Genomic DNA, 15,809 nt, shown 5'->3' with positions numbered 1-15,809 from the left:
AACAAAAAATGGTAATTTTTGTGACAAATTTGGAGTAATAAGGGTATAATTCTTCATATAGTAAAGTGAAACCTGAGTGATTTAAGTACTATAGATGGAAGAAGTAGAAAGAAAATAGGAGGGTGGACTTCAAAAATCCTGTGAATATCCATAGATTTCTTTTCCAAAATGACTTTAATTCTTACAGGATACAATGGAGTTTATAAGAAGTTTTCAGTCCGAAGCACCATTAAAAAGAGGATCCGTTTCAGCACAAGATGCTTCTCTACAAGAAAGAGTATTAGCTCAGGTAATTTTGTGTGTGTGTGTGTGTGTGTGTGTGCACGCTCATGTGCATTGACATGTGTAGTAGGCATCATTTCTAAGTATACCCCATATAATAGTGATGGAGAACATTTTTGGCCTTTGTAGGGACCCTAGGGTCCCCCCTCACCCCCCCAGTGTGCCATGCCCCACCCATTGACTGCATATAGTGCCCCACCTACTCCTGAATTCAGGGGCAGGGTTGAGTCCCAGGGGAGGCTTCAGTGCCCCTTCCCTTCCCTTGTTTTTTTTTGGGGGTGGGGCCAGGCTACCAGCCCTGAGCCAGCTGCACCCCTTGATCTCTTGCTGCCTAGCTGGGGGAGTCTAGGAGTTGGGGCAGAGGGGCACGGCCACACTGGTGACTGAGAGAGGCTAAAATGTCCCACCTACTGCATTCAGGGGCGGGGCCATGCTCCTAGCTGACTAATATATGTTATCACCAAACCTTACAATAATGTAGTAAAATCTTATACTAGCTGATTCCTGGAGACGCAACTCCTGGCTATTCTCTAATTAGTGGGAACATGAAGCATTCTTCTTGAATCTGATACCAGAACTGCAGAGCTTCTTACCCTCTAATCTCCTGTGGGACTCCTGCCCCTAAAGGAAAGGAGAGAACTAGTAAGCACTAAAGTGTAAAGTTTAAGGGTGGTGGAGGCTGCTCAAAGACCATTAAGGGAATCTTTCCTTTCCCCCTCTTCTCTCCTTGATTCCAGATTCCTAGTCAGATACTGATGATTCGGAAGGCCATATATACTATTCTGCTTGCCATGTTTAAAAAATTTTTGGAGTGGGGAAAGAGGAAAGTTATAAGGCAGGGGAATTATTACCTTTATAAAGGTGACATTGCCTCAGGTCTCTGTAGCTTTTAAAACCTAAATTCTAGTTGCTAAGAATGTAACTTACACTTATAATTTAGCTCTTTAAATATCTCTTGCAAATGTTTTCATGGAACTAATAATTGGTTGAAGTAAATTACCTTTCCTTCTACTTACTTTTCTGGCATTTACTTTGTTGAATAAGTTAGAATTTCAGTTCACATCTTTATCTGAACTATTTCTATGATTAAAGAATACATATCAATCACTAACTGGAAAAGTTTTTAAAAGTTCTTAAAACATATGCTACTAAGTTATTGTTTAGCTCGAATTTTTTTTAAAGACAGTACAATTTTTTTCTTGTTTCACAAATAGCTTCGAGCTGCCTTATTTGATATTCATGACATATTCTTCATAATGGATGCAACAGAAAGAATGTCCATTTTACATCATGATCGAGAAGTGCGTAAAGAAAAAATGCTTAGGCAAATGGTATGTTTAATGTAATGTTTTTATGTAGTGAAAACAGTGGATTTTAACATTACTTTATTTCTCATTGAATGTCACCTGAGCCCTTTTCAAAGGCCTTCAGGTATAGGTTGCAGTCAAGAATGCCAGGTACACTGGTACCTATATAGATGCAAAGAGATATACAGTTAATCCTCTTAACTATTAGGATTAGGAAGATTTTAAACTTGATTTTAAACCTGCCTAATTTAATTGTTTTTCCTAGTCATCACTTGCCATGTAATTTTTACATTTGCTGCTAATTAGGAGAGCAGAGCAGAATGTCTGACCCAAGTCAGTCTAAAAAGGCAGCAATTTTAAGTAGTAGTTCAATGTCTGATTCTGAATGAATTTGTCTACTGATGGCTGACAAGAGGTGAACAAAACCTGAAATCATATTTTTTTTGCAGCATGCTAATGGAAAATAAAACATTTTAAAATCATGTCCCAAAATAAGTTAGCCTGCAAAATAATTCAACAAGAAAGATTATATCAGCTACATGTACATGATTACATAATTAGTATTTTTAAAATTATTTCAATGAAAATTAATAGATTCCCAGCTATAGTGACACAAATGCTGAATTGATCCTATCAATTTTTTTTTTTAATATAAAGGATAAAATGAAGAACCCACGAGCATCTCTTTCAGCTGCAACACAGAAATCTCTGGATAGGAAGAAGTACATGAAGTAAGTATTGACATAATTTATCTTTTTTTTCTTTTCCATTCGAATGAAATAATCTTTACTTTTGGTCTGCCATTATTCCACTTTGTTCTTTCTGTTTAAGGGATGAAGGACCAATAATTTTCCCCAGCTGACTAAAGCCATTCATAGAAGGCATGCCCATTAAAATAAGATTGTGAAATCTGAATCCAACTTTACATAGATTATATTATTTACTTCTGACTTCTGTTCATTTGGTTTTTCTAATATTTGCCTTATAACTTTTACATATGTAGCTAACTTGGGAGATTGAAACTTTAGTATTAGTATTCAGTATCACCTTATTATTCAAATGATTGGTCCCTACATTGGATTGCCCAGCTTTTAGATACATTCTGTTTGCAGATTTCCAGAATTTAAAAAAGTTAATGAGAAAAGACCATTTGGCAAAATGAATATAAACAGTCTTACTGATTTTTTAAAAAGCTTTTCTTTTACAAGAAGATTGTCTCAGTATAGTTTTGATATGAAGTAATGTAATTAATTTTGAATGGTGCTTTTTGAGAATGGTGGTAATGATTAGTTAAGGTTTTTTTTCTTAACTTTATCTACGATATATATGTTTTTTAAACCCTTACTTTCTGTTCTATTAACTACTCTAAGCCAGAAGGGCCTAAAGGCTAGGCAAACAGGGTTAAATGTCTTGTCAGGGACTTGTAACAGTTAAAATTTAGGGGAGACGGGGAGACTGAGGCATCTGAGGCAGGTAGAAATTACTTTCTCTCTGCAAGAAGTATTATATTTTTTAGAGGTTTATTAAAGGTTAAAGATTAAAGAATATACAAGTAAGAAACATGTGCCTAGGCCAGAGGCCTAGACAAAATAACCTCACATCACGCAAGAGATGCGCCTGCTCCAAAACGGAAGTCCAAAAAGAGCCAAGAGAGAGAGCCTCTCAAAAGCCTTTGAATCAGCTTAAATACCTTCTCAATCTCGGCCCAGGTGAGATTACAAGGCATTCTGGGGAAGTGGAGCAAAGGCTCGTGGGGATTGTAGTCCTGTATTCGAGTCTATTTTTTACAGACTAGGACTAAGTCGAGTCTGCGGTCATATCTGAACCCAGGTCCTCCCAACTCCAGGTCTGGTGTTGTATCCACAGTGCCACATAGCTGCCCTCTTTGATATTTATGAGCAGGCTTTTTTCCCTTCAAATAAACTCTGTCTTTATTTTCTTCTTTAGGGCTGCTGAAATGGGAATACCAAATAAAAAAATTCTTATTAGACAAAAGCCTTCTGAAACAAGGTAAGTAAAAGTAACTGAAACTTTTCCTGTAAGAAGCTTTTTTTCTCCTGTGAGAAGGAATTGTTTTCTCCTAAAATCTCTTCTTTCCTTCCTTCATCCTCCCTCTTCCCTTCTTCCTTCCTTTTTTCTTTCCTTCCCTCCTTCCTTCCTTCATCTCCTTCTCTGTCTGCTTTCCATTAATAGAATATTACCCATTTACATAAAGGACTGTACACCTGGTTTACATAAGAATGGCATCCTATATTCTTAGCTACCAATCAGAGTTACCAAATAATACCAAGAACATAATGCGATTGTCTTTAGGAAATGCTGCTACTGGTGGAAATTTTAGTCAGTTAGGTCATGACTTAAATTCAGGGTCCAGGCTTGCTTTGATATGACCATTTTTTACTGCCTGGAGAAAGTCATTTAAAATGTCTAACTTGCTTTCCTTTATTATAAATTGAGAATAACATATTCTATCAGGTTTGAGAAATTGTTTTGTTTTTTTTTTAAGCACTATATTAGTTACCCAAAAGAGCAAGGGACTATTGCTAACTTTAGACAGCATCTTTTTTCATCATGCAGTTAACTATAAGCCAAATCTTTTAGTAGATAGGGTCTGCCATATTTGACATAGGTGTTCCCATTTATGAATTTAGTGAAAGTATTTGGACATATATCCAAGGAAAACCTATTACACAATTAGCTCCTATTATTTTCCTTTAAGAAACCTGACATTTGAAAGATAATGTAAAAAAGCCAAGTTTAATTTTTAAATTTAATTTTTTAGTAAACTGTCTTATTTTCTTGGTTAACAGAGTACTTCAGCCAAGTCAAGGACAAAATGCTCCTATTCATAGGCCACTCTGTAGACAAGGGTAAGATCACTGTGTATTTGTTTTGTTTGTATTTGAAAATATTTAAAATATAAGACAGCTATGAGAAGAAATGATTTCCAACATATCTTGACAAAGGATGCAAATACTTTTAAAATGTGATCACTATTCTGTAACAAAATTATGTTTACATTTAAAAAAATTTTATCTTAGAAAACAATTTAAGAGTAAATTGGACATACTGTTTGTGTATTGTGTTTTCACTATCATCATGTTTTGCCTTTTTTTTTGCATTCACTTCATGCAGCTTTTAGTTTTATTAGCTACAATGAAATATTTATCCATCTCAACAGCACTAAGACTAGACAGGGGTATATAGGTCAGCATAACCAAAGTGATGAAGTATGAGCAATCACTTTATATGGTTGTGGGGAGTGGATATATGATCTCATTCAAGAACAAGTATAGCTCCCTCCAGGGTTTCTGACTGCTACTGTGTTCCTTTTTCAGCTATCAACAGTGATGCTTGTTTTCTTATAAGTTACAGCATTTAGACTTTAATGTGTGGTTTATTAACTTTTCTATATTCAATTAGAACCCCTAAGACATCAGTGAAGGGGGTTGAGCAAAGTAGAGAGAAGTCCTCAGACAACAGAATGCCTAACAGAGTGCCTGTTTCAGGTGTGTAGAAAATGAGTTTCTGAATCTCATTTATTAGAAAAAAAGTAAGATGTACAAATCTAGGTCATCAAAGTGGAATATATTGTTTTATTTTTCCTGCCACTATAACTTTGGCATGTAGAATAAATCATTCCTTATCAAAGGAATGTATTTGTAAGTTAGTGGGGTGGAGAATTATGGAAATGCATGATTATAATCTTGGTTTCTGGAAACATCTCTATCCATAGTCTATCATGTAAACCTTTTAGTTCAGAAAAAAGCAGGAAATCTGAATTATTACCCCCTTTAAAAAATGATTATGGGGGATGACAGTGCTCTGCCTCAGCTGCCCTAAATCTATGCATGTCTCCTGTTTCAAAGTGGGGAAGTATATGAGCTTATAGTTTGGTAGTTTAAAAAGGAGATAATTGTTTTTTCTCATCCATCTTTTCCAACTGTAAGATCATTTGGGAAGAGATTTTTTTTTTAGAAATTTTTTTTCCTTCTTGGTTTCTTTCTTATATAAAACAAAGAAATTCTGATGAATTATTTTCAAATATATTACAGGGGGCTTGTTTCAGAGCTCTTTTTTAAATGGTGGCAAGAAGATAAATACAATATTCAAATGAATCCAAAGAGCTTATAAAACTTAGTTATGTTTCATATTTAGAGCTTAACAAAATATTTAGGAATTGTTCATTAAATTAATTTACATGTTATTATTGAAAATAACTTTATTAACACATTAAAGTGAATTCTAACATGTTATGTAGAATAAATCTTTAATACTAATACTCCAACAAACATACAAATTGACCTAGGCACAAAATTTTCATTATTTAGGAATAAAGTCTATCATTATTTAAGAACAAATGAGCAATGTAATTTTTTTTCATGCTATATTATTAAGTATGTGTTAAACATTAACTATTTTAAGAGAGAACGTTGTGGGATGAATGCCACATTTATATATCAAACTGATTAGAGAATATTATTACATCTGGAAGGGATCTTAGAGAGATCGTCTACTCTGACCCCCCCAACCCCCTCATATTACAGATGAGGAAACTGAGGACCAGAGGGGGTGGGGAATGACTTATCCAAAGTTACACAGTTAGTAGCAGCTCCAGGCCTCAAAACCCAGCCAGGTCTGTTGATTATACTTGTGAGTATAACTTTTAATGGTGCATATGTAGCATAATCCACTTTAAAACAGAGCCATTTAAAATCATGTAACTTGTAATAAGTTGGGTTACTTTAAAGGGAATTCCATATTGAATATTACTTTATCTTCAAGTACAGTTAGAATCTGATAGTTAAAATGATGGCCAAAATCGAAAATTTTCACAAAATGACTTTTGCAGCTTCTGCTATTTTTTAATGGCAGTGGCTTAGTTCTTTCTAGGTTATAAAAAGCAAAAATTTTAACATTCCTAGCCATTGAAAGTTCTTAGAAATAGGAAGGTACTGGAAGATGTGTAGATATTTCTTTTTTCAATCAAATATTCTAGTTGATCACAATGCATTTTTCCCATGTTATCTTCCTTCTCATTTCATTTCCAAATGTTTGACTGTCACTTTAGATTCATGATATTTATAGCATCTACATTTATTTAATACCACCTAATTACTTAAGTGCATATCAGACAGTACTCAACAATATATATTTTAAAATATAGTTACATGTGTGGACATATATATATATTTGTTACTGGGCTTATTGTCCATCATGAAGCGTTTACAATCAGATATATTTGTATTATGACTTAATTATAGATGAGTTTCATCCTTGAGATATAAAATTTTCATGTATCTAATCATATTAAAATTAATTTTAACTATTTCCCTTACTGTCAATATCCTGTTCTATAAACAATGATATTAGAATATTATTTTTGATTCCTATTTGATCTGTGAATTTATTTATACTGGGGTTCTTATAGGTCTTTTTAAAAAGTAACCTTTCCCCATTTCTAATTTTTATTTTCTGAATTATATATTTTATTCTAATTTTAATTCATGCAGTATTTACCTGTATTAGATAATGTATGTTTTATTTTGTCACTATAGAAGTTTATGTGTTGTGTTTATGATATATTCCTAAAATAACAGAAGTAGACATCCCAAATGGAAAAATTAAACTCTGTAGTAAAAGTTATGAGGCTTATGCAGGCTCATTAATGATCTTCACCAGTCAGTTGAAATCTGTAATTTTGGGGGCAGCTGGGTGACTCAGTGGATTGAGAGCCAGACATAGAGATGGGAGGTCCTAGATTGAAATCTGGCCTCAGACACGTCCCAGCTGTGTGACCCTGAGCAAGTCACTTTACTCCCCTTGCCTACCTCTTAACTACTCTTCTGCCTTGGAACCAATACACAGTATTGATTCTAAGGTGGAAGGTAAGGGTGTAAAAAGAAAGAAAGAAAGAAATCAGTAATTTCATACACATCAAAGACCTGTGATTTAATCACAGTGGGAACTCCCGTTGGGAAAATTCTCTCCATGCCTGCAGATTGCAAGCCATGGATAACTTACAGTCATAGAGAATTACTTAAAGCTAAAGAGATTACCTAACTCCCATAATCACACAACTATTTAAGTGTCCAAAGTGGGATTTGAACTCAGTCTTCTGTCTCCAAGTCTAATATTCTGAGTGTGGCAAGCTATTTTTTCCAATCTTCTAATATTTCAGATGCTATCAGAGAAACTTTTTTTAGTTGTTTACACTTAACTTGATAGTTTTTGACATAAAATATAATTCAGAAAGTAATCATTTGTAGAAAAAATAACTGGTTTTGTTTTATTTTTAGGAGCATATGCAGGAAAAACCCAAAGAAAGCAGCCAAATGTTGCGACAATTTAAGAAGACAGCATTCGCTAGGATAAAACAATGTTGATTATGCTCATGTATTTTTTTCTACCTAAAAAAGTGAAACAGAAGATTGAGAAATGTTCAGTGATGTAAAGGAATCCTACACTAAATCCTTTTATTTTTTTTTTTCAGTAATATTAGGTTTAGGTAGGGAAAGACTTAATCCAGAAAAAGTACTTCAAATATGTGCTTTAATTATGTAACCCCAATTTTGATATTTATGTGTATAGGCTTGCAAAAGATGTATGTTTTCCAGATTTTAAGGATATTTGAACTGTTTTTGTGGAAAAAGATTGAAAAGATGTGGCAAAATTTTTATCAGTCCTTAAAATACACACATTTTATGTATAAGGAACTTATCTGTACTGTATTTGGTAAACAAATTTCATGATACCTTGTCCTAGGGGGAAATAATGTAAAAGCATATTTTGTTGCTTTTTTTTTTATTTTAAAAACAATTTTCATTGAAGTTGAGTCCCAAATTGTAAATTTTACAGTGGACTAACACATACTTAAACAAATTTTGGTTTAGGGAGCATAAATTGGATGAAACTTATAATGAAACTTTGGAATATTGTTTTTTAGTCACATATGCCTAATTGCTATTCTTATGGATACCGTATTCCAGTAACAAATGTTAAATTTCCTTATATATTACTAATACTTCTCAAAGCATTTTCATAGGATTGTCACTTCGTTTTATGGAAAGAGAATTTTTTGAGAAGATAGCACAATCTTCTTGACTATATCATATTTAGGAATGTACAAAATCTACTGTAGTTTAGGGGAAAAAACCATACAAGTTATTGCATGCAATTATATTTTCTATTTGGGCAGGATTATTTTTTTCCAGCCATCTTGCTCCTTTATGACATTCTGCTTTTTCTAGGATGCTTAATTTTGGAGAGAATGAAGGGCTATATCTAATAAATCCAAACTTTCAAATAGGGGTTTATTTTTAAATGTATGAATTAATGTGTGTTTCTGTGTATATACACACATTATTATATATACACAAATAACTGTGTGTTTGCATATACACATACAAGTGAAATTTAAAATTTCAAACTAAATATCACTCAGAATAGCAGGAGCCAAGAAAACAATTTTTTTTAGAGAGAATTTCTTTGATTCTTCATTAAGATTTTCCAGATTCTTAAGGAAAAGTCTGTGCTTCTCTCAGATGTAAATGTGGACATTTAATCTTTCAGATTAGAATTAGAAAGATGTTATGTTGTGTTGTGTTTTAGAGAGAATACTGGTAGTTTTGTAAAGCAGTCTACTTAAGTGAAATCTGGTTTTCTCCAATTTTCGGCTCCATTTAAAAATCACTTTTTGCCTCCAACAGCAGACAAAAAACAATTTCTCTGGGAATAAACTTGATTATCATTCTTGGGATTTTTACATAATTTATTGCCTAAGTGAACCAGAAAATTACAGGAGAGCCAGCATAATGCCCTAGTCAGATTTCTTATTAATAAGTGAAACATATCAAATTGTTTACTATTTAAATGTGATAAGCCTTGTTTTATAAAAATCAAAACCTCAGGATATTTGCTTACTTATCATCGTAGGTCTCTCCATGGTAAATATGAATTCATTGTTTCATGTGCAGCAAGATAAGCAATATGTTTTAGAGAAATTTAAGTAGTCTTAGAATAAAGCTGAACACCTTAATTATCTTTTAATTTTAACGTTTGTGTGTTACATTATTATCTATGAATTTTAATTTCCATGGATCTTCTCTTAAAATGTGCCAGATACTTTTTTTGTGCTTTTGATGGATTTTTATTTATGTATACTGTTTTTTATTCAGTTTTTTATTTTGAGTGGAATGCCTATTGATTTAAATTATATTTATTTTTGTACTTGCAGTAATATTCACTAGCTTTGCTTCTAGGCAAGCAGCAAAATAAACTTTTCATCCTTAAAGATCCAGATTGTTTAATTATTATTAGGGGAAGACTGAAGTGCCACTTTAAGGGGTTTGTATAAAAACTTAAATTTCTCAAAACTTTTCAAATCATCAGAATACAAATATAATTTTCAACAATTAGAATTAAATATCCAATGAAAATTATTTTCCTTTAATCAGTCTTGCACAGTGGGAAAGCACGTATTTGATTCGGAGTCCAAGGATCTGGGTTCCATTCTTGGCTCTTCTACTTGTTTGTGTTACTTTGGGCATATCTCTTCAATTCTTTGGTCCTCGGTTTCGACCTCTATACAAGGAGAGGTTAGACTAGATGATCTCTGAAGTCTTTGACAGCTAGAAGTTATGCCAAAACTTGGAATAGGATTTGAGCTTGGATTCATTGGACTTCTAAGAATTGTTAGTGGTCTCCTCAGTTAAACTATCACACCCACATCATAAAATTATAACCAGTCAGTAAGAAAAACATTAAGGAATATTATCATGCTAAAGTGTTTCATGATACTTTAGTGGTGAATCCTTGGTTCTCAAAGGCAAGGCAAAAGTCACCAAGCCAAAAGACCTTCAGGGAGAGGCTGAATTTGCCTTTATTTATCAATCTGATGAAATTTAGAAAGAACTCATCATCAGAAGGTTGACCCAACAGGTGGGGTTTTGTTTTGTTTTTGTTTTTTTAACCACAGAGATTTTAGTAAAATGTGAAGGAGTTGTACTTAATGTGAGTGGAAGAAATATACTCATATCACAGGTCTTTTGAAGTATAACTTTGAGGAGAAAAGAAGTGGAGGTAAGAATAAAATTAAAAACAAAACAAAACTGGGTTAAGTGACTTGCCTCAGGCCACCCAGCTAGGAAGTGTCTGAGTCCAGATTTGAACCCAGGACTTCTCATCTCTAGGCTTGGCTCTCTATCCAGCGAGCCACCTACCTGCCCCGCATTTCATAAACTTAGAGAAACTCTCTATGCTGTTGTGATGTCTAACCCCTTTATCCTGTCTAGTCCAATGAGATTCTTGTTTTTCCATAAACGGTTTATAACAGATTGACCTAACATATTGTAGTTCTTTTGTTCTTGTAAATATCCTGATTCACAGTGTCCAGCTTGGGCTGCCCTTCCTCTGTCTTCTCGGCATCTTCTTTACTGGTCACATCTTCCATAATGACTTTTCATGCCTTTTATCATATCTAAGTCATAATTGGTAATATGGTTCAGTCTACTTGTACCCACCATTCTCTTTGAGCTATCTTTAATTTTCCAAGTTATGGGGTAGGGTTTTTTTGTTTGTTGGCTTTTTTGAATTCAACAAAAACAAGTGTGCCATGTATAAGCCATGGGGATACCTGATGAAGTTACAACTTCTCCTAGCAGAGAGGATACAGCACATATGTAGATAAAATATAATGCAAATCAAAATGTCACAGGAGAATGATAGATCCAAACAATATTATAAAACAGGTCTTGTACACTTAATTTAAGGCATTGCAGTCCACAGAGATCTTTACATGTGGTTTAATTTGAGGCCCTTGTTTTCTAAAAATTATTTTAAGTATTTTCCACTCCATGCTATTGCCTAGCCCTTACCATTCTTCTGCCTTGGAACCAATTCTTAGTATCAAGTCTTGGACAGAAGGTAAGGGTTTTTGGAGAGAAAGAAAGGAAGGAAGAAAGAAAGAAAAGAAGTGATTGTTTTTTGGACCCTCTTTTGCATGTTAGTTGGAACTGGAGAAAGAGTAGGTTAGATTGCATTTAGGAAATTGCCTAATAATGCTTTTAACAGTTCCAAGCTGTTTCCAAACAAGCACATATGCATACACACATACAGACTGTTAAGGGTAAAATTAGGGTTGTTGATTAAATATACTAGTGGTCGCCAGGGATTAAAATTCAATCCCAATAAAATAAGTCATTTTAGGATTTTTATGGTGGTTTAATTACAATAGAGGGAAGGGATTAAGAAGAAAAGAGTGAAAAGGGAATTGAACTGCTCTGGCAAGCCAGATAGGAGTTGGAGGTCAAGGAAAGGAGGGATAAGTCACCTCACCAAGGTCACTCAGGGAAGACGCCTCACCTAACCCATGCTACAGAGCTTCTCCAGGCTCCTCACTGGCAAGCCGCAAATGCCAAACCACAGCCAGTAGTTCCCAGCCTCTGAGAGAGTGGCGAGAGGAAGTGACACAAAATATATAGACCGTTCTTTACATCATTTCCTGCATCTCACATGTACCAATGGTAGCTTAAACTTGACTTAGGACAGCCCAGGGGGTCTGTCAGTTGTTTCTTATTTGTCGGTCATAGGCCATCCTCTTCAACACTTAATCCTTAAGTAGGAGTGTTTACTAGAATCCTTAAGTAGTTCCTGTTTACTAGAATTCTAAGTCTAAGCAGGGTGGAGAAAATCTAAAATTCACAACACACACACGTGTTTCCCTGGTTATACTTTATGGTTTTATGGTTGTGAATCTTGAAAAACAATTTACTCGGTGTAGTTAGATGTGAATCTTGAAAAACAATTTACTCGGTGTAGTTAGGTGGATAATTTCTAGATCGTGGGCAAGTCACTTATCTATCCCTTATCATTCTTCTACCTTATAAACCAAAGTATAGATGCTTTTGTAAGATGCAAAGTAAGATGGAAGGTAAGTTTTGGGGTTGTTTTTTTTAATCATTGGCTATACTATTCCAAAGACATAGAAGGAAAGATAAGCCCACTATATGCAAAAAATGTTCATAGCACTTAATGAGTATGAGAAATTGAAGAGAAACATGGGAAAACTAATGAACTGATGCAATGAAGTAAAGCAGTAAAAAACCAAAGATCATAGTAATGACTAGATTATCCATAAAAACAATGATTACCAGTATAGAACTAATCCAATCCAATAAACATTTATTAAGTGCTCATTACTTGCCAGACATTCTGCTGAGCACTGGGAATATATTTAATAAAAAGACAATTCTTTAAGTTAACAATATAATCTAAAGAGAAGATAGAAAAGGGAAACAGGGTAGGAGAAGAGCAAATACCAAATATCTATAGATATCTTGGTCTGTGGAGTTGAAACCTGACAATGCAGGAAATGCAAAATGGAGAGCTAATGACTAATTAAAATAAGTGAGTGACAGTGCCAAAAAAAAAAGTCCAAAATAAAGATAAGTATTGTATAATTACTATGACCACCAATCTTGGCTACACAGTATTGACTCCAAGATGGAAGGTAAGGGTTTTTATAAAAAGAAAAAAAGAAAAGTGCCATATTCGTTTTCATTCTGTTAACTTGACCTAGCTTCCATTTTCTGTACTATTTTTCTCCAAAAAATTTATCTTGGTTGGTAAGTTACCCGTGTACCCATCTTGGTCTCTTCAGACAAATTTCATTTTTATTCCTTTTTGGAATTATTTCCTTTTGTGCCTTCAGAATTTCACTTTTGAATCTCTCCCACCCATTTTTGTTTTTTCTTTCAAACCACAGCAAATATTTATTTATAATAAACTCTTACTGGGAGAAGCACTGTGCTCAGTATGAAGGAGAGATACACAATTTCGGAATATCCAAGCTGCCTTCAGTTGTTTACAGTCTAACATCTCCCACCCATCTTTGAACTGACTTCCCATGAAGTGTTTACTATATTGGATCCTAGTTTTCCTCTAAACCTCTTGAAATTGGATTTTCTGGAATCTGGAATGAATGATTTCTTCTCCTCAATTACAAATTCTAGGATAGACTGGTCATTTTCTTCCTAATCCATGATTTCCTCCCTAGCAAAGTTCCTCCCTATTGTTGTTGTCATTTTCAGTTGTGTCTGACCCTTTGGGGTTTTTTTCTTGGCAAAGAAACAGGAGTGGTTTGCCATTTCCTTCTCCAGCTCATTTTACAGGTGAGAAAACTGAGGCAAATAGAGTTAAGTGTCTGAGACAAGATTTGAATTCAGGAAGAGGAGTATTTCTTTTTCCAGACCTGGTACTCTTATCTATTGTGCTACCTAGTTGTCCTTTCCTCTATTTTCAAGCGTCAGATCCAGAGCATAATTTCTTGTTGGTTCCTCCACTTTTAGCAGGATGAAATTGTCGCTTAGGCAAGGCAAGAAATAATTATATGCTCTACTTTTGGCAGAGTTCTGATGGATATCTAGTTGATTAAAACCCCCAGGGTTGCTAGATTTCCTCATATAAATATATTTTCTTAATATACAATGCTACCTCTCCTCTTTTATCCTTCCTATTTCTTTTGAATAAGATAGGTCTTTCCAGAACCCTGATGTAATTATGGATTTTATCACACCAAGTTTAAGTGATACCTATACGGTCAAATTTGCTATTTTGTAGTAGGACCTTAAACTTTGATTTACATGTCCAATTTGTGGACTTCTGCCCTCCCTAATTTGTTAATATATGAACTCAAGGGTATAAATTTCCCCCTGAGTACTGCTTTGGCTGCATCCCATAGACTTTGAAAGGATGTCTCATCATTGTTATTTTCTTCAATGAAATTAATTGTTTCTATGATTTGTTCTTTAATCAATTCTGGAGAATAATATTATTAAATTTCCAATTAATTTTTTATTTGGCTCTCCATATACCCTTACTAATTACTATTTTTATTGCATTATGATGTGAAAAAGTTGCACTTATTATTACTGCTTTTTGGTACTTGTTTGCCATGTTTGTATGCCCTAGTACATGGTCATTCTTTGTACCATGTGCTGCTGAAAAGAAGGTGTATTCCTTTTTGTCCCTATTTATTTTTCTCCATATATCTATTAACTCTAATTTTTCCAAGATTTCATTCACATCTATTTTTAAAAAAAATTAATTTATTTAATCAAATTAGAACATTATTCCTTGGTTACAATAATCACAATATTTCCCCCCCTCCCCTCCACCCACCCTTCCCACAGCCGACGCTCAATTTCATTGGGTATTACTTGTATCTTTGATCAGAACCTATTTCCATGCTGTTGATGTTTGCACTAGGATGTTCATTTAGAGTCTACATCCCCAATCATATCCCCTCAACCCATTTATTCAAGCAGTTGTTTTTCTTTGGTATTTTTACTCCCACAGTTTTCCCTCTGAATGTGGATAGTGGTTTTTCTTGTAGATTCCTCCAAGTTGTTCAGGGTCACTGCATTGCCACTAATGGAGAAGTCCATTACATTGGATTGTACCACAGTATATCAGTCTCTGTGTACAGTGTTTCCCTGGTTCTGCTCCTCTCACTCTGCATCACTTCCCGGAGGTTGTTCCAGTCCCCATGGAATTCCTCCAGTTCATTATTCCTTTGAGCACAATAGTAATCCATCACCAACATAAACCACAATTTGTTCAGCCATTCCCCAATTGGAGGGCATCCCCTCATTTTCCAAATTTTTGCCCCCACAAAGAGAGCAACTATGAATATTTTTGTACATGTCTTTTTCCTTATTATCTCTCTGGGGTACAAACCCAGCAGTGCTATGGCTGGATCAAAGGGCAGACAGTCTTTTAGCGCTCCAGATTGCCCTCCAGAATGGTTGGATCAATCCACAACTCCACAATTAATGTCCCAACTTTGCCACATCCCCTCCAGCATTCATTACTTTCCTTTCCTCTCACTTTAGCCAATCTGCTGGGTGTGAGGTGATACCTCAGAGTTCTTTTGGTTTGCATTTCTCTGATTATAAGAGATTTAGAGCACTTTTTCATGTGCTTATTAATAGTTTTGATTTCTTTAACTGAAAATTGCCTATTTGTGTCCCTTGCCCATTTATCAATTGGAGAATGGCTTAATTTTTTGTACAATTGGTTTAGCTCTTTAATTATTTGAGTAATTAGACCTTTGTCAGAGGTTTCTGTAATTATGATTGTTTCCCAATTTGTTGCTTTCCTTCTAATTTTGGATGCATTAATTTTGTTTGTACAAAACCTTTTTAATTTGATGTAATCAAA

The 15,809-nt window shown here is 34.3% G+C and overlaps 1 protein-coding gene across 7 annotated transcripts in view; it reads left to right on the top strand.

Moving 5' to 3' along the window:
• The window catches only part of CCP110 (centriolar coiled-coil protein 110), a 34,464-nt gene extending 24,582 nt beyond the window's left edge, over positions 1-9,882 (top strand). For 5 of the 7 annotated variants that reach the window (XM_056806570.1, XM_016423862.2, XM_056806571.1 and 2 more), the window contains 7 exons: positions 188-289; positions 1,497-1,613; positions 2,247-2,320; positions 3,537-3,599; positions 4,400-4,459; positions 5,013-5,098; positions 7,889-9,882. In XM_056806570.1, the coding sequence (XP_056662548.1) occupies positions 188-289; positions 1,497-1,613; positions 2,247-2,320; positions 3,537-3,599; positions 4,400-4,459; positions 5,013-5,098; positions 7,889-7,941 (555 nt within the window). In that variant the 3' untranslated portion in view covers positions 7,942-9,882. The remainder of the gene's footprint in view (positions 1-187; positions 290-1,496; positions 1,614-2,246; positions 2,321-3,536; positions 3,600-4,399; positions 4,460-5,012; positions 5,099-7,888) is intronic. The other 2 variants (XM_001366462.4, XM_056806569.1) reach the window with 1 other exon arrangement.
• Positions 9,883-15,809: the final 5,927 nt, after the last annotated feature.

Source organism: Monodelphis domestica, chromosome 7 (assembly GCF_027887165.1).
Source record: "Monodelphis domestica isolate mMonDom1 chromosome 7, mMonDom1.pri, whole genome shotgun sequence".
In the NCBI taxonomy this organism is placed as follows: domain Eukaryota; kingdom Metazoa; phylum Chordata; class Mammalia; order Didelphimorphia; family Didelphidae; genus Monodelphis; species Monodelphis domestica.
This window is presented reverse-complemented; position numbering and strand designations above follow the sequence as displayed.